The following is a 26,533-nucleotide window of genomic DNA, read 5'->3' on the forward strand; positions in this document are numbered from 1 at the left end:
TTTCCAATTAAATTCAAGTTTTGTTTATTTGTTTGTGAATTAAATAAAATATGCCATAATTTCTGTATTTGTGTCTTGTTTACGTGTTTTTGTATTTTTGTGTATTTTATTAGCTGTTCAAATCATTCTAATTACTTAGGCTGGGGCCCCTGGCTTCCATTGGTGAATCATTGGGGGTCCACAGAAGTCAAATGGGTAAGAAGCATTGATTTAAGGCCTTTGAGAAGTTGAAAAGCATGTAGGTGAGTAGCTGCTGTCTTCAGAGAGCATCATGACTAATGATGCTAATTTGACACCTCAGCCAGGTGACTTCAAATCTCATGAGGGGCAATTCATGGCTACTGGATGCAGTTTCAAAACGAATAGGTCAAGGCTGGTGAACCCAATGTAGGAGCTTACATGAGTAGTTCAAGGTGTATGGGGACAAAAGGGCTCAGGGTGATAGTTTCATTGCATGAGTACAACTTATTGGCATATGGGGACATTCTACGACTCAAGGAGGCAAAAGATGCAGATAGATGCAAGGGAGTGTACATTTAAAGTGTCATGAAGCTATTTCACACATAATGGATCCATTTTATTACACTTGGGGCTCCTGAAACACAAAGAGTGCAATCTGAACAAGTAAGTGATCATTTATAATTGGCAGGAAGAAATAATCATAAGGAACTGGTGTTAGCTCATTGGCAAGATTCCACCATAAAATAGGGCAATCACTTCACTCGTGGTGGCCGACTTCCTTAGAATGGTTCAATTAAAACAAACCTTATTTTTTCAAATAGAAAATGCAGCTCTACAGTGATTCAATTCACATCAAGCACACAGATTGGCCCAGCCTCTTCTTGTTTATATTTGTACGCCAATAGTTGCTTTCAGAAAATTCTTCACTTGGGTGATGATGGGTGGACCTTCAGGAAACCATAGCTGGCATGACATCCATTTCAAGACAGCCAATCAGCACTGCCGACATATTATTTGTGGTCTTTGTTAAAGCCTCCAGCGGCTTCTATGAGCTTGCATCAAACATCAAGGTTACTCTATACTACTCTACACATTACAAACTCATCTCATCCTTTAGTCTTTGTAACCATGACCTGCCTAGACTTGTGCCGTGGTCTGAAAGACTTGCATGTGCCCAACCAATGTGACTCTTTATTCAACTGCACCCATCATATCAACCCTCCCTAAGTCCAATAACTCCTATCCTATCTGACCTCTGGTCCCCAGGTTGATGACTGATGTTTATCACATAATTTAGGCACGGCTGCCATCTCTATTACATAAAAGTCTATACATTCTCTATTAAAAATGTGCACCACATGCCTTCTTCCTCCATCTTATAGCCAATCAATGCTAACCTGCACCCAATCTATACGTAGTAACCTTAATAGCCAATGACTTAGAGATGAGAATGTTGTTTTTGAGGAATGATGACCAGCACAATCACGCAGATCAGATAAATGATAAAAATGGTGAATCCCAGGGCAAAAGCGATTCTATTCATTGTGTGCGCTGTTTGGGAACTCTGTCTTGCCCCGACCATGTCTCCTCTGGCATTGCAGTCCTGGGTCTAAAAAACAAGAAAAGATGAGTGAGTCAAAGCGTGTCTGCATCCGAATGTTCTTTAATATGATAGCACCTTTCTTTCTGGATGTGTTTGGCTCTGTAGCTCTGCTGCACACTTCTACTTAGTATATGTGAGTGCCTAAGGGCCAGATGTACGTAGATAATCATTTGCGATGACCAAATAGCGAGTTTTTGTGATTAGCTATTTGGTAATCACAAACAACAATGTGCAAAAGTGCTGCTTTACACTTTCTGCGATTCCCAGTGGGTCGCAAATAGACCTACATCATGAGGTAGGTCTCGGTGTGCGCCCAGCTGAGAATCGCAGAAATCATAGGGATGGTGGCCTGCTGGGGTTAGCAGACCACAATGTCTGAGATTGCTTTTAAATAAAGCAATCTCTTTTTTTTTTTTTAATGTATGATGGTACTATGCATACTAATACCAAGCGTGCCATTACAACGCGGATATTACTACACTAGTATCCATACAACGACCTACCATCACAGCGCATTCATTTACCACGCATATGCCTTTACCACTCATGCCCTTACAACGCAAAGGCATGCGTGCTAAAGGCATACACTTGGTGAAAGTATCTAAGGTAAGTTACACTACGACCATACCCTAAACCCTAAAACTCTACCCCTGCATGATCCCCCCAACCCCCAGTCCTCTCCCTACCCTAAAACACTACCCTGCAAGACCCTGACACTACCCTAAACCCTGAAACACTACCCCTGCACGACCCTCTTCTGACCAGAGTCCTCTCCCTACCCTAAAACCCTACCCTACATGATCCCCAACCCTACCCTAACACTACCCCTGCATGACCCTCCCCAACCCCCAGTCGACTTCAACGCATTCTGAACGCCTCCGCACGCCTGATCCTCGACATCCCTCGCCGCAGCCACATCACACCCCACCTGAGAGACCTGCACTGGCTCCCCGTCAACAAGAGGATAACCTTCAAGCTCCTCACCCATACACACAAGGCACTCCACAACACCAGACCAGCGTACCTCAACAGACGACTCAGCTTCTACAACCTCACCCGCCAGCTTCGCTCCACCGACCTCACCCTCGCCACAGTCCCCCGCATCCGAAGAGCGACCTCCGGCGGTAGATCGTTCTTCCACCTCACCGCCAAGACCTGGAACACCCTCCCCATCCACCTACGGCAGACCCAAGACCTGCTGACCTCCAGAAGACTCCTCAAGACCTGGCTTTTTGGGCAGTAGCAGCATTCTCCCCCCCCCCCCAGCGCCTTGAGACCCTCATGGGTAAGTAGTGCGCTTTACAAATGCTATGATTGAGTGAGTCCTCTCCCTACCCTAAAACACTACCCTGCACAACCCCTGCCCGTACCCCAAACCACTAGCCCTGCACAACCCTCCCCCTAACCCCCAGTCCTCTCCCTAGCATAAACCACTAACCTGCACAACCCCGACCCTACCCTAAACCCCAAAACACTACCCCTGCATGACCCTCCCCCAGTCCTCTCCCTACCCTAAAACACTACCCTGCACGACCCCCGACTAAACCCTAAAACACTACCCCTGCATGACCTTCCTCCGACCCTCAGTCCTCTCCCTGCCCTAAAACACTGCCCTGCACGACCCCCCGACCCTACCCTGAACCCTAAAACACTACCCTGCACGACCCCCCGAACCCCTTTTACCCTAAAATAGTAACCCCCCACCCCAGACCCAATCCCCTTACCACTCTTTCCTCATGGTTCCTCTCACTCCTCCTGGTTCCCTCTGGTCGTCTGAGGGGCGATGCATGTCATTGTAAGGAAACGGAAGAGCCTCTGGTTCCACACAACGATGTGGATTGCCTATATGTTTTTACAATGTATGTGATTTTACCATACATACATTTACAACGAAATTTGTTGTAAAAGCATGCATGGTAAAGCACATACGTTGTAAACAAATACGTAGTAAAGACTACGCGTGTTACAACGCATGCATGGTGACACTTGCGTTGTAATGGCATGCGGGGTAACAGCCGCAATGTAATGGCTGTTCCCCGCAGCCCGTTTTCCTTAGAGGAAAAAGGGATGCATTTCAAAGAGAAAATGAAACGTTTTATTTTGATTTTTTAAGAGTAGACAGTGGTCCGTGGGACCACTGCCTGCTCTTAAAATTCTTTTTTACTTTTACGAAGGGAATGGGTCCCTTAGGGACCTCTTCCAGTTTGCGTATGGGTTACCACCTACTTGAAGTAGGTGGCAAAATGTGAATGTTTTTGGACCGCATTTCACACATGCCACTGCGGTCAGTAGTAGGCAGGGACATCCTAAACATGTCACTGCCTTATAGCGAATCACAAATCCAATTTGCGATTTGGTGATAAGTTACCAAATTACAGATAGGGCTTTGTACATAAAAAATTCTCTTTTGCAGTCGCAAACGGCTCAATTCTGCGAATCAGGCCATTTGCATCCTCAAAAAAGCTTTGAACATCTTGCCCTTATTGTGTACATCTGTGGAAATGTCAGCTTGGATAAACATAGGGATATTGATACGAACATGCCATCTGCCTTGTTTTGAGCATGGTACATAAAGCAAGAAATGACATTTGAATAAAACTCCAAATCACTTAAAGTAATACCACCTGCATAATTGTGCAAAAGCTCGAAAAGTTTGGTTATTTTGTTTGCTTTCACCTCGGTCATCAGTCAAGATGGCTGCCAAGGACAGTCACTCCACTGCAGAGCTGTCAATGGAAATATTTTAAAACAACCTATTTATGTTAATCTGCTCCCACTTGCCACGTCACTCAAAGTATCTAGGCCTTGTGTTCTCTGGACCTTCAAGTGCTCTGAAGGAGTGCTGCTTCTACCTCTCATGTTTTTCATCAAAGTGTGACCCCATTCAAATGATGCCTGACACCGGGTAACACAAGTATTCGCTCACTAAGAAGCACCCATCACAACTAACATGCAGAAGTCTTACAACCACATGTTACATTTCTGAAATAGGCCTGCTTCTTGCTACCCCTGACATAGGTGGCTCGTAATAATAGTCCATGACACAGGGGTAGGGTTAAGCTGGTAGTTTATTCCTGAAGGTTTAAAGGTCCCATCCATCCACGACAGCTGCTCTTCAGTAACTGTCATCACATACCTCTCTGACAGTCTATGACATCCCTCACATTCCATCTCCATGGCATCCTCCTGGGTTGGATTAGCCATGGACCAATTTACAAGATGCCACACACCTTCCTTCCTCAGAATCTAAACAAACACAAAACTATATACAAGTATAATACATGACTTGCAGAGATAGCACAGAAGAGAACACACATCAAAATGTTCACTTCATATTATAGTCTTTGAAATAGATAGGAACCTTTCCCTCTCTAGTAGATCTTCTCTTGGCATTTTGACCTCAACATTCTTCCAGTACCGAGGTTTGAGATGGTCAACTTTTCTTCTGCTTTCTTCACAACATTTTCATTAAAGACCACCACCCTATTAACGTTCCATATGCAGGAGTCTTCAGTCTTGACACCGTTCAACAAAACCTTCACCACCCTCTTGGGTTTTAAAAACCCAGCCAACCTCCCTTTACACCAGGTTTTTTAATCAAGACCACATTTCCCATTTTGACCTTTGTTATTTTCACACTTTTCTTAGCATCAAAATTCTTCTTATGAGCTTTTATCTTCTTCATTTCCTTGAGCTTCCAACTAGCACTACTCCCAACCTCTCCTGACCGTGACACCATGTCATTCACCCAAGGTGGAGCTATCAGAGTATTGGGATGTCTCCCTCTGAATAATTCAAAGGGAGATCTTCCTGTGACTGCATGAGGAGAAACCCGGTATGCCTCAATTTTCTTGTTAATCTCCTCTTTCCATTTCAAACCACCTGCTTTAGCAAAGGCAACCGTCTCCTTTAAAACCCGGTTAAACCTCTCTACCATGCCTTTGGTTTCCTGGTGATATATAACGAACACTTTTTGTGCCTCAACCCACATGATTTTAAAAATTGCTCCATATCTCTTGACACAATCTGTACCCCATTGTCTATTAACACAACATTTGGAATCCCTTGTCGCCCAAACATTTATTTTAAGAAACTTACAACATACTTGGTTTCGATCTCCGTGGAAATTTTCACCTTCGGCCAACTTGAGTATATGTCAGTGAGCACCATCACATAAGACTCACTGCCACCCATGTGTATCTGGCCCAATGCATCTAAAGGCACCTCTTGCCATGGTTTGACCGGGCACACTCTAATTACTATGGGTTGTACTTTGGGTTTTGCTGTTTTTCACACATGGCCTACTGAACCCACTCCCTAATCACCCTTTCCAGCTGAATATTCATGTCTGACCACCAATAGGTCAATCTTAGCCTTTCTTTGGTCGTGGACATCCCTTGGTGACCTGAGTGTGCTAGATTAATGATATCCTCTCTCAGGGAGAGGGGTGGAACCAACCTTGTGTCCCTGAACAACATTCCATTTGCCACTGACAATTCATCCCTTACGTGCCAATATTTCTCAGAGGCACCACTCACTCTTGACTGCCATCCTTCGTTCAAACAGACCAGCACTTCTTGCATTTCTTTATCCAGCAGGCAAGCATCGTGCCAGGTGCACTCTGTGAACCCACTTGCTTCTATTTCACAAACTGCCTCCTTATCTTCCTCACAACTGATGTACTGGTCCTCCTCAGACACTTCAACCAGCTTGGAGAGTGTGCCTGCTACCTTATTCCTCACACCCGGTAAGTACTTGATCTCAAAATCATAATCCTGTAACATCGCCACCCATCTTGTAATCCTACTGGACACTGCATCAATGCATTTCTTTTTAAAGATTTCACACAAAGATTTGTGATCCATGCAGACTTCAAACCTTTTGTTGCCCAATGCACAGCTAGTGCCTCTCTCTCAATGACCGAATAAAGTTAACTCAGCACCTCGAAGACTGCATGAAAAGAACAAAACCACCCTCTCAGAACTGTGAACTTCTTGTTGCAGAACAGCACACAAGCCCTTCATGCTGGCATCAGTGATTAAAACTGACTTTCCTTTAGGATCAAAACTTTGCAATTTGGGAGCCTTACTCAATTCAACTTTCACTTGCTTGAACTCTGCCTCACAGGCTTCCATCTATACACATTCAACCCCTTTCCTGAGTAGCTTTCTCATGTTCATGCACATTCCAGCAAAGCCTTTAGCACACTTGTTATAGCACTTGGCCACACCAAGAAATGTTGTCAACTCATCGCTATTACAGAGGTACTTCAAGCTCTGTATGTTGTCTACAAATTCTTTTTTAGGCATTACACTTTCACCAGTAATGATATGGCCTAAGTAATCTATGGAGCTTCTTCGAAACTTGCATCTTTCTAGCCTGATGGTAAAATTATAGTTATCCAACCTTTTCAAAACTTGATCCACCCTCGTGTCATGTTCCTAATTTTTTTTGTTACGCAGTTTTATATGGCACGAACTTGACCCGAAGGTATCTGGTATCAGTGCGCTTTACACTAGCACCAGTTGTGTTACATGAGGACACATTCATTTGTTTTATTAGGTACAGGGAGATTAAGTGATTTGCCCAGAATCACAGGATGTTGCGAGTCCTTGCTGAGACTCGAACCAGGTTCCCCAGATTTGAGGTTGACCGCCCTAACCATAAGGCCAATTCCTCTTTATCCTATTAAAACACTAAGACATCATCCGGGTATATCCTCCCACCCTCAAGCCCCTTCAAAAATGTATCCAAGGCTGTCTGAAAAACAGAGGTAGCAGACACTAACCCAAAGGGTAACCTGACAAATCTGAAAGTTCCAAAAGGCGTAATGAAAGCTGTGAGTTCTTTGGATGTTTCATCAAGTCTTATTTGATGGTATGCAGAATTGAGATCTTTACTAGAAAATACTCTGGCCCCTTGCAACAACATTAGCATGTCCGATATTTTCTGCAGAGGGTATTTGTCTACAACTATATGCTTGTTTAATTCCCTCAAGTCCACACATAAACGCATACTACCATTCGACTTCCAAGCAGCTACCACCGGAGCCAACCACTGTGTCCCCTCAACCTCTTTAATGACCCCCTCATGTTGTAATTTTTCCAATTCTGCCTTCATCTCTTCTGTAACCGTTACTGGGACAATGTGTACCTTCCCAGCAAATGGTTTTGCTCCATCAACCAACCTAATGTGGTGAACATAGACAAGTAGGCAGCCAAATTCCTCTCTAAAAACCTGAGGGAATCTTCATCCCAGACCTTGCATAAAATCCTCTCCAGAGCTATCTTGTAGGTCGATTTCCTTCAACATTATAGGAGGAACACAGTTGGGATCCAACATTATTTCCAAGTCTATCTGGTGAAGCCAGCTAAGAGTTCTGTCTCCTTTCTGTGAAACATAGACGTTTGCATTGGTATATCTGTCTTTATACTCTAACAAACCGCATATGTACCCGTAAAGATTTATAGGTTCACCACCATACGCACATAGTCTAATTTCAGGTTTCTGTACCTTGACTTTTTCCTTCAGCTTGTCCATGTAAAATTCTTTAGAAACAATGGTGATCTTGGCACCTGAATCAAATAAGACTTTCGTACTACCATCTTCGATCATCACTTCATCCAATGGACTATTTATCTTGCTCCCCTATCACCTGCAACACAATCTGACCACAGTCACAATCCTCTTCCACTTCACTGTTCTCACTACATCTTCCACAGATTTCATTGACTCCTCTTCTTACAAATTTTGCCTAACAGACAGTTGCAAAATGCCACTTTTCCATACAGTATTTTCAAACAGCTTTACTGACTGGACAAGATCTATCATTGTTTAGATGTCCTGTTCTCCCACATCTATAGCATTTGGCTTGAAAGATGGGTCTCTTATCCGGAGTAACATTTACCCCTTTTCTTCTAGTCTTTATCACCTGACGCGCGTGCCACCCCCTGAACAGTCTCTCCCATAACCTTATCCTTCTTCATAACCGCCACACACTTGAGTGTTCAATTTGTTTGGCAATGGCCAATACCTCATCTAGAGAAGCTTCATCTTTCTGCCACAGGTCATCCCTCACTCTCACAATGTTGCACCCAAGCATGAATTCATCCTGTATCGTTTCTTTAACCAACCCACCAATATTACATGGGGACGCTAACTTTCTCAATGTGGTTACATTGGTTTCTGCAGCCAAAATGATACTGTTCTAAGGTGGCACTGACCTTCGTTAAATAGTGCCTACCCAACTTTCTAATGCACACCTCATACTCATTCAGGTCTTCTTCCTATGATCTCCGGCAGATGATCAAAGACCTCCTTACCCCTAGGAACCTAGACAATGTAACAAAAGCGCAGTTTTCCTTTTGGCACCCAGTGACGCTCCACACACCTTGGCATACCTTTCAAAGACCTTGCACCACTTCTGCCACCTAATGGGTGGATCCCCAGGTGCTGATAAAAAGAAGGGAGGAGCTGGTACATTCTGCATGTTGAGTCAAATACCTTCCAGAGACTAAAGCTGCTAAAAACACAAGATTGAAACACAGAGGCACACCCCAAAGATACGATGTAGAGGTGACTATCAATGTATAGGCAGTCAAAATATTCACTTAATCAGTCAGGTAGTGTACACATCACTGAAGAAAAAGCCAAATTGCGCAGAATATCTTTGTGTGCGCATCACTCTAGTATTATCCAAAATGGTCAGAAAGAGAACAGTGTGTTTACCACTGACTAATGTACAGGCAGTCCAACTATTCACCTAATCAGTTATAGTTAGTGTGCACATCACTGTGGAAATATTCAAAATGCGCAGAATCACGTAGTGTGCGCATCAATTTAGTATTACCCAAAAAGCACAGAAAAAGATCAGTGCATGAACGACTGGTGACGCAAATAAAAATACACCCCCAATACGCAGGTTGAAGATTGAAGAAAGAACCAAAACAATACAATAAACAGAAGGAAGTATGTGTCGCTAAAGTATGGTTTTGACACTGGTTAGTAAAAACTTGCGTGAAAGTGGAAGTTGAGCTGTTTCAGCCTTTCCAAATCGAAACGAGAAACTCATGTGCTGCCTTGCCCAAAGAGGGGATAAGGACACACCTTTACAAACTGCTCCTAACACTGCTGTTAAGAGTGTGCATATCACAGTTGTGAGTATACACAAAGGGCGCGGTGTGATGGCCGGTGTGCATATCACTGAAAAAGGCGCACGCACCTCAGCTGCAAAGCAAGGTGACAAAGATTATGCGCTCTCAGATGTGCGTATCACCATAAGGAGCGCACATATAGAGGATGTGGTCCACCACAAGATGGAGTCAACGTCGCGCAGAACGTAATGTAGCCACGTCAGTTGGACACCACGCCTCTTCGCTCCTGATGACAGCACCAGGCTGCGAGTGGTTGACATGAGCAGGACCTGCAGGATAGCATGAGGCATGAGATAAGCTGGTATGGTTTTCTCGTGCTGCTGGTTCATGTGCAAAAAGCATTGCCGAAATCCAACCGCCCAATTCAAACCAGGGTAAAAATACAGATCATATACGAATAGGTACTTGCCAGGACCCTTGAATTGTCACTGTTACTTATCTGGATCCTTGACGAAGCATGGAATAAGAACAGCTTTTTGTGAACCAATATTAATATGGAGAATATTCAATAGGTTCTCCGGATTTCTTCCTCAAAGTAACTTTCCTTTCCCATTTGTGGTCGCTTGTCCCAGTTATGAAGATGAGTGCAACAAGTTTTGCGCTAACCTGAATGTGTCCTTCACGAAGTAAGGAACAAGCAGAATGTTGAACCCTTAGGATTACTTCCACTACCTGCACGTAGGTTACGACCACTGCCCGCGGCCAGTGTCACATAGGTGGCTCGTAATAATATTCCATGAGACAGGAGTAGGGTTAAGCTGGTAGTTTATTCCAGAAGGTAAAAGTTCCAATCCATCCACGACAGATGCTCTTCAGTAACAGTCATCACATACCTCTCTGACAGTTTATGACATCCCTCACATTCCATGGCATTCACTTGGGTTGGCTTAAACCAACAAATTACAAGATGCCACACACCGCTCCTGTTTTTCATCAAAATGTGACCCCATTCAAATGATGCTTGACACCAGGCAACACATGGATTCGCTCACTAAGAGGCACCCATCACAATTAACATGAAAAAGTCTGAAAGCCCCATGTTCAATTTCTGAAATAGGCCTCTGTAGGAAGGTGGGATCCTTCTGCATGGTTACCCCCACTTTTTTGCCTGGCGCTAATCTGTTTTTTGTTTTAGTCTGACTGGGATCCTGATAATCAGGACCCCAGTCCCCCTGCTTTCTCCCTTAAACTGTTATGACAAGTACTTGGGTACATCCAAGATTGGATACTGGGTACCCTTATCAGTCCCTAGTATATGGTACTAAGGTACCCAGGGCAGAGGTACCCCAGAGATCCCCAATTGGCTGAATCATGCATTATGCCACCCATGGGAGACCATTCAAAATGGAACTACAGGCCTGCCATTGCAGCCTGTGTAAGCTGGTGCTAGCACCACTTACTAAAGACATAGGTTTCCTATATCTAGTGTCACTGCACTTAAAACCTATAAGTCACCTCATAACAGGTCTTTGCAATCCTGAAGGCAGTGTGCTTAGTTCTAAGTGTGAGGGTGCCTCTGCATGAGCAGGACACCCCTACAGCCAACGGAGTCCATTCTCCCGGGTGTAAGTAAAGAAGCCATGTACCATATAGAGGAGCACCTCTTAATTAAGCGATGACCGTCTCGAAATTGGCTGCAACGAATCCTATCCTGTTTGGTATCAAACATGTTGGAATCATAATGGTGTGGGAGTTATGATTCCAAGCACTGGAAGAGCCCTTTGTTAGGCTCTCATTGTTCCCGGTGCCAGCCTTCTAAACCCGGACTGCACAAAATGGTTGCTATCAACCAGAGGCACAATTCTGACCTGCTCGAGCAGGGGAAGGCAGAACAATAGGCATCCAGTCTGCTGCATCTTCTGTGCCTGTGCACCATACAGGAACCTTCCGAGGTCTGTAGGCATCAAAGATACCTGAAGGAATCTCCCTTTGTTGTGAAGTAGTCACTTCCTTGCATTCACAGGCACCGCAAATAAGGTGACTGGTCTGCTGATCCTGAGCTCCTACAGACTCTGAAAGGTTCTGCAACACAGGTGGTGGTTCTCCACAACTTCTGAGGCCTGCCCTGCCCTCTCACCAGGTTTGAGGCCAGTATCCCTCGTGGGAGCTGCAGGACCTGAACCCCTGTGGACCGCATTGACTTGCAGTTGCAAAGGCATGTTGGCATCCTTCCACCAAGATCTTCAGGCTCCACGTAACCCCAACATCAAGCACCTCCAGTGACTAAAGTCTTTGTCCACATCATATTGTTTGCACTGAGGCCTGCATCTTTTGGTGATCTGCTCGAGGTCCTCTTGCGACTCTAGTGCCTCCAGCCTGTGGGTCCTGTTGAGGGTCATCTTTGCTTCTTTTGGGATCCCCTGATTACTCCGGGCATGCCCTGACTTCCCTACTTGTGGTGAGTTCCCCGGATCTTGCTGGTCCCAACATTGCACCTTCTTTGACTCCTGTGTTGTTTGCATTTGCCAAGGGCTTTTGTTGCTCCCGCCGGACACCGACCCCTCAGCACTCAACATCCAACATGGGACAGCTCGTGCATGGCTCCTGGTCTTCCTCAGCATCTTAATCACAAAAAATACTCCACTATTATTCTCATCAGATTGTTGTTTGAGAACAAAAAACAAAGAGAACAGAGAAAAGAGAGAGAGGCACTGGGATGTCCCTACGTGAAGCAGCTGCTGACGGGGTCGTGCAGGAAAAATCCTTGTTTTTATTTATTTTCCCTCACACACCCTAGTGGTGTCATGCTTCATCATCGGGACACCGCGACCCCTATAAGTCGCGGTGGGCTCAATCAATATTCCAGGGAGCACTTGGATAATATGACAGACCAGGGGGATAAAGATTAAAAATTCACTGCTTTATTCTTGGGTCTAGCAGGAATGTTAAAATAATTACAATAGGTTCGTATGGAGAGTTATGGTCCTAAGACCCTAAGGCCAACATGTTTCAGTCCTTTAATGCCCAAAAAAACAGGTTTGGTGCTAGGACTTTCTTCAGGGCTATAAGATCCCCTGGTGTAGACAGAACAGAGAATTACTCTATCCTATTTAAGAAAAAGGGCAGATAGCTGCTCCTTTGTGTCTCTGTATTATTTTTAAAGTTGTGTCACTCCATCACGTTTGGAGAATGGTAATAATTCACGTGAAATCACGCTATTGCGAGAGTATCCGGGCTACCCGGTCTCTCCCTTCTGATCACCTACGCAGCATGGATTCCATCAGCGTCACCTGATCCTAACAGCTCCAGAGTCAAGGGAATTGTCAACTCTCCTGCAATTCCTGAATTTGGTGAGCATTTGTCTTCCAGATCTCTTGGTCACTCCTGAGTGACATAGACTCTGTCCACTCTGCTTGCAGGTACCTCTCACCCAGAATCCACTTTTGGATTCCACCTGACACTTTCTCCTTCTTCAGCTGCGGCACTTTCCTGAAGTCCTCTATTGGGTTCGACTGCGCTTTCCGACACCAATTCATACCTATGCACACTGCTTCCCTGGTGTAGGTAAAGTTGGTACTAGGGTATCCACGGGTGGGGTGGCTCTTCAACCTTCTGTCTACCATGGGGTTTCTTCAGGGTCCGGTGGGAAGGGTCCTTAATCTGTAAAACTCCAACGGCGACTTACACGTTGATTACTACGGAGCACGTGGTCGTGTTCCCACACTGCACATGCTCTCCGTGGCGTTCCTAGTCACTCACCTTGGGTGGTTCCTTGGGTCCCCAGCACTTCTACTCCTTCTCACCATTGTCTTGACCCGAGTCATAGTTCTTAGACCACTTTCTCACTGTATGGTTTGGTCCCCCCCCTAGGGTACACTGTGTAGTCAGTGCTATTTACTTGATTTCTATGCAAAGTATTGTGTGCATTGTGCATATCTCCGGGAAGGAGATATTTGTATGTGTTAGAGAGTATTATAAAATAAATATATATTTTTATAAATAAATTGTGTGGTTCTTTTTCACTTAATCCATACTCATAAGATTGCATTCTGGTGAAACAAGCTACTTTAGACTCCTTCTGGAATAAGCCTGAAGGCTGCTTTCCACAGCTACCACTTAGAGAGCTTTCTAAGGTTGGCTACGACCTCTGAAGTCGCCACAAGGGTTGTCTGGACTGGTGCAGGGTGCCCACTTACATAAGTGGACATCATATACCAGGCCCGCTTCTCACAGCCTGCTTCTTGCTACCACTGGCATTTCAGGTAATCCTGGTGCCTCTCATTAGCCCAGCTGCCAGGACAAAAAAAAGACAGCTGAGCTTTTAATTAAGGGCATTGATCTGGCAACAACCACCAGGAGAGCAAACATATTCCAATGACTACCTCGAGGGACAATTTGCACCAACAGCTAACTTGTCTGACGTTTTTGCCATTAAAAAAAATCAAATTCAAGTTCTTCATCTATTATCTAAACTCCCAAATTTCAACAAAAACACTTAACAATGCATCTCTCTCAATCCCAAAAGAACATTCTAATTAAAGTGTCTCCTCGGATGAAACACTGCTAAAAAAACACACAACATTTGTCAAATGTAATTCATATAGCTTGCCTTTTGGAATATCTTATTTGAGATGCACTTTGCTATGACTGTGTACAGCCTATGCTACGTTGCCGCGGATTGGTTACTGCACACAAATCAAACATGTCCGAATGCATCAGAAGTTATAACCTCTGTTTAGTGTGAGTCTTGGCTAAATATGGTTCGCCTCCTAATCCTTCGATGTTATTCCATCATGGGTGGATTCCACTTTGAAGCTTTCAAAACCACAACCTAAGCATTGCCTTCAATCAAGATCTAAGTTTGCATTATGTGCCAGTCTCCGCAGCCATGCGCTGATATCTGAATTGCACCACACCGGACCTTTCCACTGATTATCTGTTCTCAAGGGTCTACGCCATTGATGAGGGATCAACAAAGAAAGTTGTTTCTCACCCCGTCAGAGAGAGAACGTCGTCCCTCATTATTTATTAGATTTCTTTTATTGTTATTTATTACATTTTGTATTATTGTTTTGCAGTTTAATAGTAGTGAATACCGGACCCAAGGGTGACAGAGCACTTCATTTGAGGAAACAACATATCACTTGAAGCCGGTGCAGACACCTCCCCTCCTTGTTTTGCCCTTACCTGGGGACTGGAGGCACAGCAGTATAACCGGAACGCAGGCAGCTGCCTGGATTCTGGGAAAGTGGGGGAAGACCGGGTGAGCACACACCGCAGCGGCTCTGCACAGATCAAGGGGAGCCGAGATGCTGGCCCGCTCCTGTCAACCTCCCGAGACTGGGACAGGTCTCCAACGTGTTCTGTGGCATCACCCGCAGCTGCACCATGCGAATGCGGGTAGCTGCCTGATCACGTGCCTTCAGAGCAGGAGGGAAATCCTCCACAGAGGTACCATTCCGCTCAAACGTACCGTTTTGCTGGTAACAGGAGGGCAGGCCTGAGTTTAGTGGAGCTCTCCATACTACGATCAGCATTTTTAGGCCTGTCGTTTTTTAATGGTCTATACGTGCAATATGCAAACACGTTTACTGTCTTGATGATGTGTTAGAATTTATGCAACCTTACCAGTAGTTACTTGTCGCACAAATTGCTATTCGTGCCCCTTGATGGTGTTTTGCATGATGTTATGAGTGGTACCATGTATAAGTATTTACCTTAGGGCACTAAATGGGAAGTTATGACAGTTGCCTTATGAAAAGGTGAATAATGATTTATGTAATTGTGGTTCTATGTGAATTATGTGCATCCTGATGACAAGCGCCAAGTGGTGCAGTGATTTATGTGATGCGGTCTAATGTGATTTACATGCTACAAAGTGGCTTATGGTCTAATGTGTTTTATCTATAAATTCAAAGGATATTTTTATGTAACCTTGTGTGGAGTCTTTTTGTGGTGTGTGTGTCACTGGTGTGCGTGTGTGTTGCGCCAACGCTTTGCACATTGCCTCTGGAATAGGCCTGACTGCTCTGCCAAGTTACCAAGGGGGCAGCAGGGGTTATCTTCAGCGTTTAACTCTCATGCCCTGAATGGATTGGTGGGTTCTGCCTGGTTTAGGTGCGTGCCCTAGCCAACCGGAAACCCCATTTCTAACATTGGTGATCAGCGGTGAGGATAGGACTTGCATTTGCGCAGTACCACAGTGACTCATGGTTGCACTACAAACTCTGTACTTGAATTGTACCATGACAGAATAAACACAGGAAACTAAAACGTTCACGATCATTTAAATAGAATTTGAACTAAATGTATTTGAATACAACTTCAATTATTGAGCATTACACTTTTTAAGGTCAAGCAACGAAATTCTTAGTCATGACAGGCAGTTCCAAACACGGGAGGCTTTCCTCTATCACACACTGTTTAAAGAGTTTTAAATAAACTAGTATTCCATTTCAAACTACTATTGATTTACTATCTGAGCCAGATTGCAAGGGAGAGTAAGGCGATACCTGGTGAAAACTCTCAGGCCATCTCCTATTCAGTGAATTCCAGAGTGCCCTGCATCAGGACACACAACGCCTTTGCACACACTCGTTCTCTGAACCCATGCTGAATGCTTGCACAAGCTCTACTGGGTGGTCCAAGAGTCATCCTGGGTGATCCTCAGTCTTGTTCTACCCTACTCCGCTATTTCCACTCAAATCTCTGGGCTTTAGCTTCTCAAATCTATCAGGCAATAAACTCAGCAGAATCGTTTCTCCTACTCTCAAGCAATCAAACACCTATTTCATCGAACAATCGTTCTGTGGCCCACGGGGTGGCCATCTCAGTCTTTGGCTTTGTCATCAGCACCTCCTACAAGAGCTTTGAATGGTGCCCACCTGAGGCCTACCGGGGTCACTATCAGAACAAACACGGCTGTGTTCACTTTGCTGACAATGTCGGGACCATCAAGAGCTCTGAGAAGCTCCCTACTTGTTAAAACTCAAATCTAAACAGGCTGCCAATCACACGATGATGGAGCTGCATTGGAGAACTCGTCCTATTGAGACGCGAAAACATTCAACTCCATATCTTTTCTCAGGAACTAAAAATCTTCCTCCTTAGTGGGTTCCTCAAAGACTTATCGGTTCTCTGCTCTTCAATCCAGCCCGTTAGTTGTGATTGGATAGTCATTCTCTGCTATCAGTTCTGCTTCTTTCACCTTAGTTCCTCATCACGTGCCTCCTTGCATGCCACTTCCTCCTTCTCTTCTCGTGCATTTCCCTTTTACAATGTTTTTGTAAGGATTAGAGTCCATCTTCCAGTTGAATTTGTTCTAATTAAAGGATATTCATACCCCAGGCGGTGTAACGGCCGTGTATAAACACAAACAAAATAATGCAAGACTTCTCCATTGCACCTGTTTGTATATTTTGCCCCCTGCACTCTTGAGTGTATCTCTATATTTCTTCCGTATGCTAAGCCCTGTTTTTCCCGCACTTTAATTTGAGGTACTACTTTTATGTCTATCTTTCTAGTTGTTTACCAAGCTTTTGAGTCTCTGTGTCAATGCCCGCCGTGCTTATGACTGTTTCTTCCTCATTCTTTTTTTTATCTCTCATCTAGAGCTTGCATCTGTGGCTCCGTCCTTTTGATTAAACCCTTTTAATTGTACTACTTTACGCAACGTCGGCTGGGATAGTAAACAGCCCCGCGCATCAGTATAATAAAAATGACCTTCATTTGCGAATCAGGAAGTAAAAAAAAAAATGTGGCTCATGTCTTCAAATCGAGGCAACTCTGATTTTTCAACATATATTACTTGCTTGCTGGAGGAAATATGTGTGCTATTGCTGCGTTATTGCTGCAGTCAATGAGATAATAGCACCCACAATGAATCTACCTTAGTCCCTCAACTTTTTCCACCTCTTTCCGGGTCCCACTTTTCTATTTCTATATTTCTACTACCCTACTCAGTGCTTTGAGGCAACTGTGCCATCTCATTAGGATTGGAGCAAGTGAAATCAGATGTGGGTCTTCTGGTTGGTTAGAGTATGCACTTAAGCCAGGTAGAACTCCAAGATATACACTGTTCACCCCCTTTGTAGCTTGGCCAGAGCAGTCAGGCTTATCCCAAAAGCAATTTGTAAAGTTTGTGCACAACACACACACGCCAGTGTGTGTTGCACAAAAAAGTCCACAAACAAAAGTCCATAAAAGAGACCACACAATATTATATAAAAATACACTGAATTGTATATAAAACATAGACCAAAACAACATGAACCAATAATCACTTTGCCAACTAGGCAAATCCACAAACATCACAATAAGAGAAAGGTTTCTAGGTTGCACATCTCATCAAAACATCATTACTGGGCCTTTGAATGAAAATCCTGAAATAGTGTTCGGTATCCTGACAGTGCAAGGCAAAAAATGACGTACATTAGACAAGATCAGGCATCAGGGTATAAAAAAATGCTGTAATTGGCTTGAGGCATAACGCATTGTAGGAACGTGAATTTCTGCTACAGTAACCCCCCCCACAAACATTTTGCCAGATTTCTGATGCACTTTGACTTGACATACCCTGGGTCCCTGTCAATCAGGTTCCCAGGGCCTGTGTTCTTTCCCAAAATTGTACCTTTGTACCTTCAATTGGCACCTTTCTGGCAACATGTCAAAGGTACCATTGGTACCAAGGGCACTGTGACCAGGGAAGGCCTCTAAGTGTTGCAGCACATATTGTGCCACTTTTAAAGGTCCTGTACCTTAACACACACACACTGCCATTGCAGGCTGCTTGTTTTGGTGCAGAGAAAAGTGAAGATTCGACATGGCACACATACCTGTGGTAGCATACTATTCAACATATTAAAACCACACTGATGCCAGTGTGGGATTTATTATACAATGCTCTCAGAGGGCATCTTGAAGATGCCCCCAGAAAAATGCCCAGCCTCTGGCGGGTTCCCTGACTAGTAGAACACCAGCTTGCCACCACAAGACATGTTTCTGGACCCCTGGGGTGGGAGCCTTCGCTCCCTGGGCCCAGAAACAAGGCCTTTCCTGGGCGGAGGTGTTCACACCTCCCTCAGGTCAGGGAGAGCCATCTGTGGTAAGGGAGCATCAATGGCCTTGCTGCCTTTTCAACGCGACCCCCTAGCCTCTTCTGCTATCAGGAGCAGACTCCCTTCCTGTCTCATCCCCATTTTGGTGGGAAGACAGGCAGAAAAAATTAGAGGAGCCCAGAAGGTGGGCTCACCTTTGCCAAACCCACCCCTCAGGTGGGGGACGTGAGGTGAAGCCCACTCTCCAGTGCCCGCCACTCTTCCCAAAGGAAATGGCCAGGTCTATGACCCGCCTCAAATCTGCTTAAACATATCTTAATCAACATTTTATTGGCAATTACAAGCATAAATCTTTATTACACACAAGTGAATAGATGTCATAATTGTTTTAAATTCACAGCAGTAAACGGTACTTACCAGCAACAGCATTTTTACTCAGAGATTTAGTCCCTACTCTGGAGATCTTCACGTAGGTTGCAAGTCACCGCCTGAAATTCTAGCTCACCAGTACACCTTCAGTACTTGAGCATGTAATCCTCTTCTATCCCTCCACTATCCTTTTCAATCCAAATAACAGACCAACATATCCACCACTCAAATTAATTTCATATTTCACTATACTAATTCACCACTAATCATTTATGAGTTCTGGAGTAGCGTGCTACTCACCAAAAACGCTTTGACGCCCCGTCAGGGTTAGTAAGCGCTATATAAATGCAAGTACAAGTAATTCAATCAGTGTAATGCCACATGTGTCGTCAGCCTAGATGAAGGATCTAAGTAGCACCCGTAGTCATAAAACAAGTCCATTATACTATCCCTACTTTCAGGCCTGAAAACGAAATGAAATCCCGAAAGTAAGGAGCACTGGCTGCGCTGCAATCTGAGTGTACCGATGCAGCCAATGCAGGTCATGTGACTGTCGCTGCAGCAGGAGGCCACCACCATGGAGCAGTTTTAAGGGACCTGACAGGAACCCAGGCCACCAGGAGGGAGGCGGCTTTACCTTTCAGCTCTATGATGAGGTACAGCTGCTGCACTTTCGATGTATAAACTGGGATGCTGTCAACAATACCAGTGGCGGCTGGTGACATTTGAAAGTGGTGCAGCGTAAACTTTCTGTCGGAGTGCACAGTGGCGAGCGAGCCCGAACATCTAAAATTTTGAAAAAAGAGTGGGTAAATGGTGCATTTTCAAGCTCAAACTCCAAAGGCTTTGCGTGGGTGTTATCAAAATACAAGTGGTGAAAGTGGTGTTATCCCCCCTCTCCTCCAGCGCCTAGTGGCAGCTGCGGGATTCCTTTTGTCACTTGAGTCTGGTATCATCCTTAGGCCTTAAGCAGAGGGCGAGCCTCACAAGGTGGTGCAAGTCCAGATGTATTACCTGGAGGAGGTAGGTGCTCTGCCTGAAACCTGGCAGCACGCACAAGGAATGAAATGAGTACAGCAGACAGCACGCTGGATACAACAGCTGGAGTGGAATTGCAATATGGAACTCACAGACCTTGGTGCACTATAGCACTCAAAGGCATACATACTTCACAGCACACAGATGCAAGCATGCACTCCGCACAGCACTATATGCTAACACCGTATAGGCTTAGGGTGCGTTAAGCATACAGCAGCTGAGGGAGTTTTTGAAACGGAGCAGTATTATTTAATTCAGCAGGTAATCGAGTATCCCCTCTTGAGGAGTCTACCTAATCGCTTATAACCGAAATGACAGGACTTAAGGACCCATGCAACGTGGTGCCCTGGTATTTGGCATCACTTGACCGGTCATCATCTGACTGAATCAGCCCTGGCAACAGTTAAAGCTTTTCTCCTCGGGCTAAATATATAATTTTTGTAGGATGTGCCCACATATTAGAATTAGCATAATAATATCGCTCTATTTGGTGTGTGCGTATGTGTGTATTTGTGTCTCTGTGTATCTAAACTCAACGACTGATAGAGAGCAGCTAATGTAAAGTATATTGATGTGAAAATATACTATAGTGGCAGGGCTGATGCACGACTACGGAGTAAGTGAAAACTGCAGTAAAAGACTATTCCTGATTCTCTTACCAGAGCATCCCGCTACTTGTTCTAGCGATTTCCACCTAATGCCTTAATCCCTGTGTCACTGGGTCTGTGCATTCTGAATCTTCAGCAAAGCACGTGAACGGGATCTGGGGCTTAAAGGTTAACCTGTTTGGCCAAAAAGTGGATTTTCATAACGCAGGTACATATTAATTAACCTTGAGCAAATAGCAAAAAGAAAAACAATTAAGGCAGCAAGTATTACATCGGAAGGAGAGGGTTTATTATATATGGTAAGCAACATGAACAGTTTGCCTGACATAGAAGCTAACATAGAAGGAAGTGAGTCTGCGGTAGAGGCAGAGACATAAATTAGAGGTTTACTGTACAGTTCAGGAGGGTACACCCTGTTGGAAATATTTTGTTGAGCTCATACGAAGCCAAATAATTGTTCGGAAGATAAAGGGCGGATGAATTCTTACGTAATGGGTATTACCAATTAGAGGCATTCTCCCAGTTGCGGCTCGCGCTCGCAATACTTGCGCGGGGGGGTGAGATTAAAATGAACAAAATTTACCGGGTCCGCCGTCCGCACCGCCTCTGCTCCGGCTCCCGTGTTGGCGCCTTCAACGTTACCGCGTCACTGGAGTGGCAAGTGGCACTGGCAACCCCTCTCAGCCAATACTGATGCTGCTCCAGCACCGCCAGGATTGGCTTAGAGCAGGGCTGCTCACCGCCCGCCTGCCCTTTAGGAGACCTAGGTTTGAGCCTTTGCTCAACCCTCGCTCTCCTAATGCGCAGCCGCAGCCTGAGCAGACACTAGTGCGCATAACTGGGCACGGCGGAAAAATTTGCCGACCTTCCCCAGTCATGCGCACTAGTGCATTGTGCTGCTGCATGCCCCTGGTGACGGTCTGACAATGCATGTCAGTCAATATGATGCTTCAGACTCTGAAGGGGGTGGGCGGTCTGACGTCATGCTGACTGACATGATTGTCAGTTCTCCCTCGCGTCTCTGAACTTAAGTAAACTGAGAGTTTACTTAAGTTCAGAGACGCCGAGGGAGCTGCGGGCGTGGGCGGCTTGTGGGGCAACGTTCCAGCACCCTAATGGACGCACCACCACTGAACAATACCGTTAATGTAACTCTCAGTGGTTGAAGTCGGATACACGAGGGGTTGAGTTACTACCGTCCGTGCTTCAGTGATGTGAGAGCGGATGGCTGTATCAGGTCGGAACTGTTTACTTTCACCTTGAGGTAAATAAAATTTGGAAAATATAATGCTGCCGGCACAGCAATATACCATGGCAGGTACGTGGCAGAACAAAGGGGCATATTTACAAGCTGGCTCTAAAAAATTATTGCCGCTTTTGCGGCCGTTTTCGGCCGAAAAGTGGCGATAATTTTATTGCCTAACTAGCAAGGCCACGCTAACGCATGAAATCTTGCTTTAGCGTCGGGATTCCTAACACCCAGTTTTGCATCTCTAATGAGATGCAAAGTGGGCGTTCCTGACCTAACATGACAGGAGAAATGCTGCTAAGCGACAATTCTCCTATCATCAAGCCCCACGCTATGAAGCATAGCGTCAGGAAAAGTAGCGATAACCCCTGTTATCCCTACTTTCCTACGCCTGCTTCAGGACTGACTTAGCCATGATATCCTATGGAAGGTGGATATCATGGCTACGTTTGTGAGTCCCTATCAACAAGCTAACGCCACACTACGTGAGATTATCGCTGGGTTTCCAGCAATAATCTCATTTTAGGCAGTTAGCGTGAGGATTTTTATCGCTGAGGAGATAAGCGTTGCTAATAGCACGCTATCTCAGCGATAAAAATCCACGTTACCCGGCGATAATTATCCTCACGCTAAGAGCGCTGAGCGATAATTATCGCCGGTTGTTGCTGATATGCCCCATAGCTCGAGCTTGCAAAATAAAATCGATGCAGCATGCTACAGGGTCGTTTAGAAGGAACAGTGCTTGTTAACTTCTGGCTAGAGTTTTTAGAATGTAGAGGGTGAAGGCACCCTGGCTTTCTTGCTAGATACTTGCTAAGATTTGTATTGCGCACAATTCCAGCTGTGTATTTACCTAACGGTCAATTGGTCCCATATTCCCAGAGTGACTTGCAAATGCTTGTTCTGTTTACATGCACGTTCATCACTTTTTCAAAGCGTGTATAGGAGAAATACTTAATTTTACGGGGCAGCATCAGAAATGGATTTACATGTAGATGAGTTTAATTATAATGTTTCTATTTTGTTCACCCTTTGCCCACAAGACTATGTCGTAGGATACCTACAAAAAGCACTGATGAATGTGAAATATGCAAATTACTTTAAATTAAGTCTGCTTTTGAAGACTGATTAGCCATACTTAGACTAAGGGAGGCATTCCATGGCCTAACAATGATCATATCTATGTTTAAGTCGACTGTTAAGAAACAGATCAGAATTTGGTTTCTACGAGCAGATTTCACTCATGTAACCATCAAACTATCACAAAATCTATATTACATCCCTTACAACATGGGTCACTTAATAGACAGGCGGGACCATTTTTCAGGTCCCGTCTTGCAGAGATGCAAAGATCCACACTTGATGTGGTAGCAAGATGGTTGCAGGCGTGTCCTTTTTCTGGAAAGATTGCGCAACCTCTAGTCCTTATCATGTTCTATTGCAAAAGCTCAGGTGGACTAGGTATCAAGTACTTGAAGTTATCCCTGAATTCCAAACAACAATATATGTGTAATTATTTAGTTTCATTTTTATCTGATTTAAAAGGATGATGTATTGTAAGTTATGGTATAGGTTTTGTATAGTGTTGGGAAAACGGGTTCAAACCTATGAAAACTCAATTTTTTGCTTTCTGACCTCTAGCGTTCGGATCTTAGCTGTAGGGCGAACCTACCTATTGGAGCGTCACTTACAGTAAGCTCTGCTAAAATTGGATGATGAGGTGCAGCCTATAGAGCTCACCATTTAATACAAGGCCAACTGCATAAGACGTTCTAAGTAGGTTGCAGGAGTCATGTGTAGATAATGTGTGTACTGTCCATGTTGCATGTCCTGGTGAGTCTCCCAACAGACACACTCAAGACTAATGAGCCTGGCTGTAGCTTTTGCTTAGCTCTAAAAATGGTAGCCTATTTTAATGGTAACATGCCTGTTCAAGTCTGGCCAATTTGCTGCACATGTTTGCATACGGAGACCTAATTTTAGTGTTTTGTGCCTTTTTTTAGGTCTGCCTGAACCTGTGATGTCCTGATATTAATGATGAAGCCTGTATCCGTGGTTTAATACATGTGAATGCATTATCAAACGCCGCAGGCCACAGTCTTCCAATCCGATCTCTCCTGTTCTCCCTCCACACTGCTCTCATTTGCAGACTCTCACCACCAGCCACCCACACTCTGCCTCTCTCTGCATCAGAAATCCTCAATCTGCACATCCCAGATTCCATTTCCTTCCTCCTCACCACCGGTCCTCCACTGAGTCCTGCATGCACCATCTGCATGCTCCCCTCCACCACACAACCACCCACCCGCTCTCTCCTCATCTGCAAGCACCAACCTCTCTTCGTGCCACCCATGTATTATTGGGCCAGATAGTCAACAGAAAAATCATTGAAGCCTTGAGAGTACTTAAACTGACCTGAAGTTGATATATTTTCATTGCCTCTAACACTTAGGGCCCGATTCCAATCTCGCTAAGAAGGGCTCCTGACGGCATCCGCCAGTAGCGAGTCTGAGTCGTATGCATGATTTCCATGCGACTCATACAGCTGTACGAGCGAGCAAGTACGATGCAATAATCGCCTCGCGCTCCGAGCGACTCGTATGCAGCAGCGAACCCCTCTGGACGACTCCGCATTGGCAGACACGCACAGCGCAATGGGACGATTCTCGGAAGATAAAGTACAATGCGCGCACCGAGCGGCTGGATTGAGTCGGAGCCTCCCACTCGAAAATGCTCCGGGAAGCGGACTTCGGGGGTCCGTAGTTGGCCCTCCTTCACCCGGGCCCCTATGCCTCGATCACTGGGGGGGAATGCATGCACGGTGCGGGCGGGACCGAGGCGCCCCCCACCCCTTCCCCCGACAGGGGGCGCCCTTGTTCAAGAAGTGGGTTTATTATCTTTGGGAGCCTATGTATGCAATGTACACTAGGCTCCCATAGACTTCAATGGGGCTCCGAGCAACCCGAGTCGGTCCGCGCTGCAGTGCATCGTACTCTGTCGCTCGGAGCCCAGGAGCCCGAGTTGCTCAGAAAGCTCTATGGGCGCAAGTCGGCAGTAGGGCTGTCCGAGCGAGATTGGAATCAGGCCCTTAGTGCAAGAGTACGCATCGCAGTATTATCATTGCACAAGCGTCACAGTGGGTGTGGTGGACCAATGCTGTGGGCATCTTCTGCACCTCACAAACCCCACTATTAGATAATGAGGTCACCGACAGAGGCGTGTGGGCTGGGAGCTCAGGGGACCACTCCACAGATAGTCATCACTTCAAGGGTAAGGCAGGGCTGTGCAGTTTGTGGCTATTAACATGAGATGGCGCCAGATCGCTCTTACAAGCAACAAAGGCTAGTCTCAACCTGAGAACACACAGGGGAAGCCTAAAATGAAATCTCACTTTTCCTAAGCTCAGCCCAAACCCCGCCAATGGCCCTGCCTGCAAACTCTCCGTCTGAGGTGGTGATGGGTGTGGTGGTATGTTACTCAGTGCCTCTGACAGACCGAGGGGGGGGGGGGGGTCGACTGATAGAACTCTGGGGTTGGAACATTCCCTCTTGATTGGATGCCTTCTATTTCTAAGACCCCACGGAAGATGGATGATTTGCATATGTGGGGGTTGGGGAGGAGTGGAGCACTATCTTTAATAATGTATTGCCATATACCATACCATTTAAGACCAACAATAAAAGAATGATGGCTAGTATGCATATGAAGAAATGGCGGGATATACTCCTAATACTGCGGCATGCCACTCTGTCGCCATAAACCAGAGAGTGAGACAGTCACAGCTGGCCTCCCTTAGGGGGGAGGCTTTTTCAGGCCACCATGGCCTCTGGCATGAGGAGAGGGGTATTCATTCTCTCATTTATTAAGACTGCTGTGCCCAGCTGCCAGCAGGACTCACCTTCAGCGAGTAGATGAGTGCCACAATGCCCAGCGGGAGGCAGCAGCAGAGGAGGTTGAAGATGGAGAAACAGAGATAGTCTGGCTGATTGGTGACCACCACCGGGGTTATGACGGTCGTGCGGGTGACCGTGACGTCGATGGGCGCCCTCGGGTCGTCGCCGTAGAGCGGGGAGTAGCCCTGGTAACGTGGGTTCATGGGTGGCACCCCGCTGTGGCCAGGCATAGCGTATCCTCCAGGTGCCCCTTGGTAGTACTGGGACGGTGGCAGAGGCTGGGCACCTGGAGGGTTCACTGCCCCGTAGGGTGGGGGCCCGGCGGGGGTCACATATCCCGGGGGGCCCTTGAGGTTGTCCTTCTCGTACCCAGGATTCTCCATGTTCAAAGCGTTTTTCTTCACCTCTCCCCTTTCTGCCTCAAAGTCTCCCTCCCTGTCTCTGTCGTGTGAACTTTGTGTTTCACTTGGGGAAAGTCCGCACAATCACGGTCTTGTGACTCATTTCGCAACTTGTGCACCCATTGGTCGTGGTTCTGTTATCTGACCGGCAGGCACTCAACCCGCAGAGCAGGAAGTGGCCCTGCTGTTTTTCAGGTGCGTGGGTTGAAGTTGTTGCTGTCTGGCAGCGAGAAACACGCCTCTGACGCACCCTTTACCTTTA

At 45.6% G+C, this 26,533-nt stretch overlaps 1 protein-coding gene across 1 annotated transcript; it reads right to left on the reverse strand.

Moving 5' to 3' along the window:
• On the reverse strand, nucleotides 1-26,333 carry LOC146809078 (interferon-induced transmembrane protein 3-like). The gene is made up of 2 exons (XM_085615886.1): nucleotides 25,876-26,333; nucleotides 1-1,570 (listed from the first exon to the last, which is right to left on the reverse strand). Exons 1-2 carry the CDS (start codon nucleotides 26,251-26,253, stop codon nucleotides 1,400-1,402), a joined length of 549 nt encoding a protein of 182 aa, XP_085472012.1. The 5' UTR covers nucleotides 26,254-26,333; the 3' UTR covers nucleotides 1-1,399.
• Nucleotides 26,334-26,533: the final 200 nt, after the last annotated feature.

Source organism: Triturus cristatus, chromosome 7 (genome assembly GCF_964204655.1).
Source record: "Triturus cristatus chromosome 7, aTriCri1.1, whole genome shotgun sequence".
Classification (NCBI taxonomy): Eukaryota; Metazoa; Chordata; class Amphibia; order Caudata; family Salamandridae; genus Triturus; species Triturus cristatus.

Excerpts from the sequence above, each read along its gene's own strand:
- LOC146809078 (XM_085615886.1), bottom strand. The coding sequence starts at position 26,253 with ATGGAGAATCCTGGGTACGAGAAGGACAACCTCAAGGGCCCCCCGGGA. Across the intron at positions 1,571-25,875 it reads CACTCATCTACTCGCTGAAG|ACCCAGGACTGCAATGCCAG; the intron begins GTGAGTCCTGCT and ends CTTGTTTTTTAG.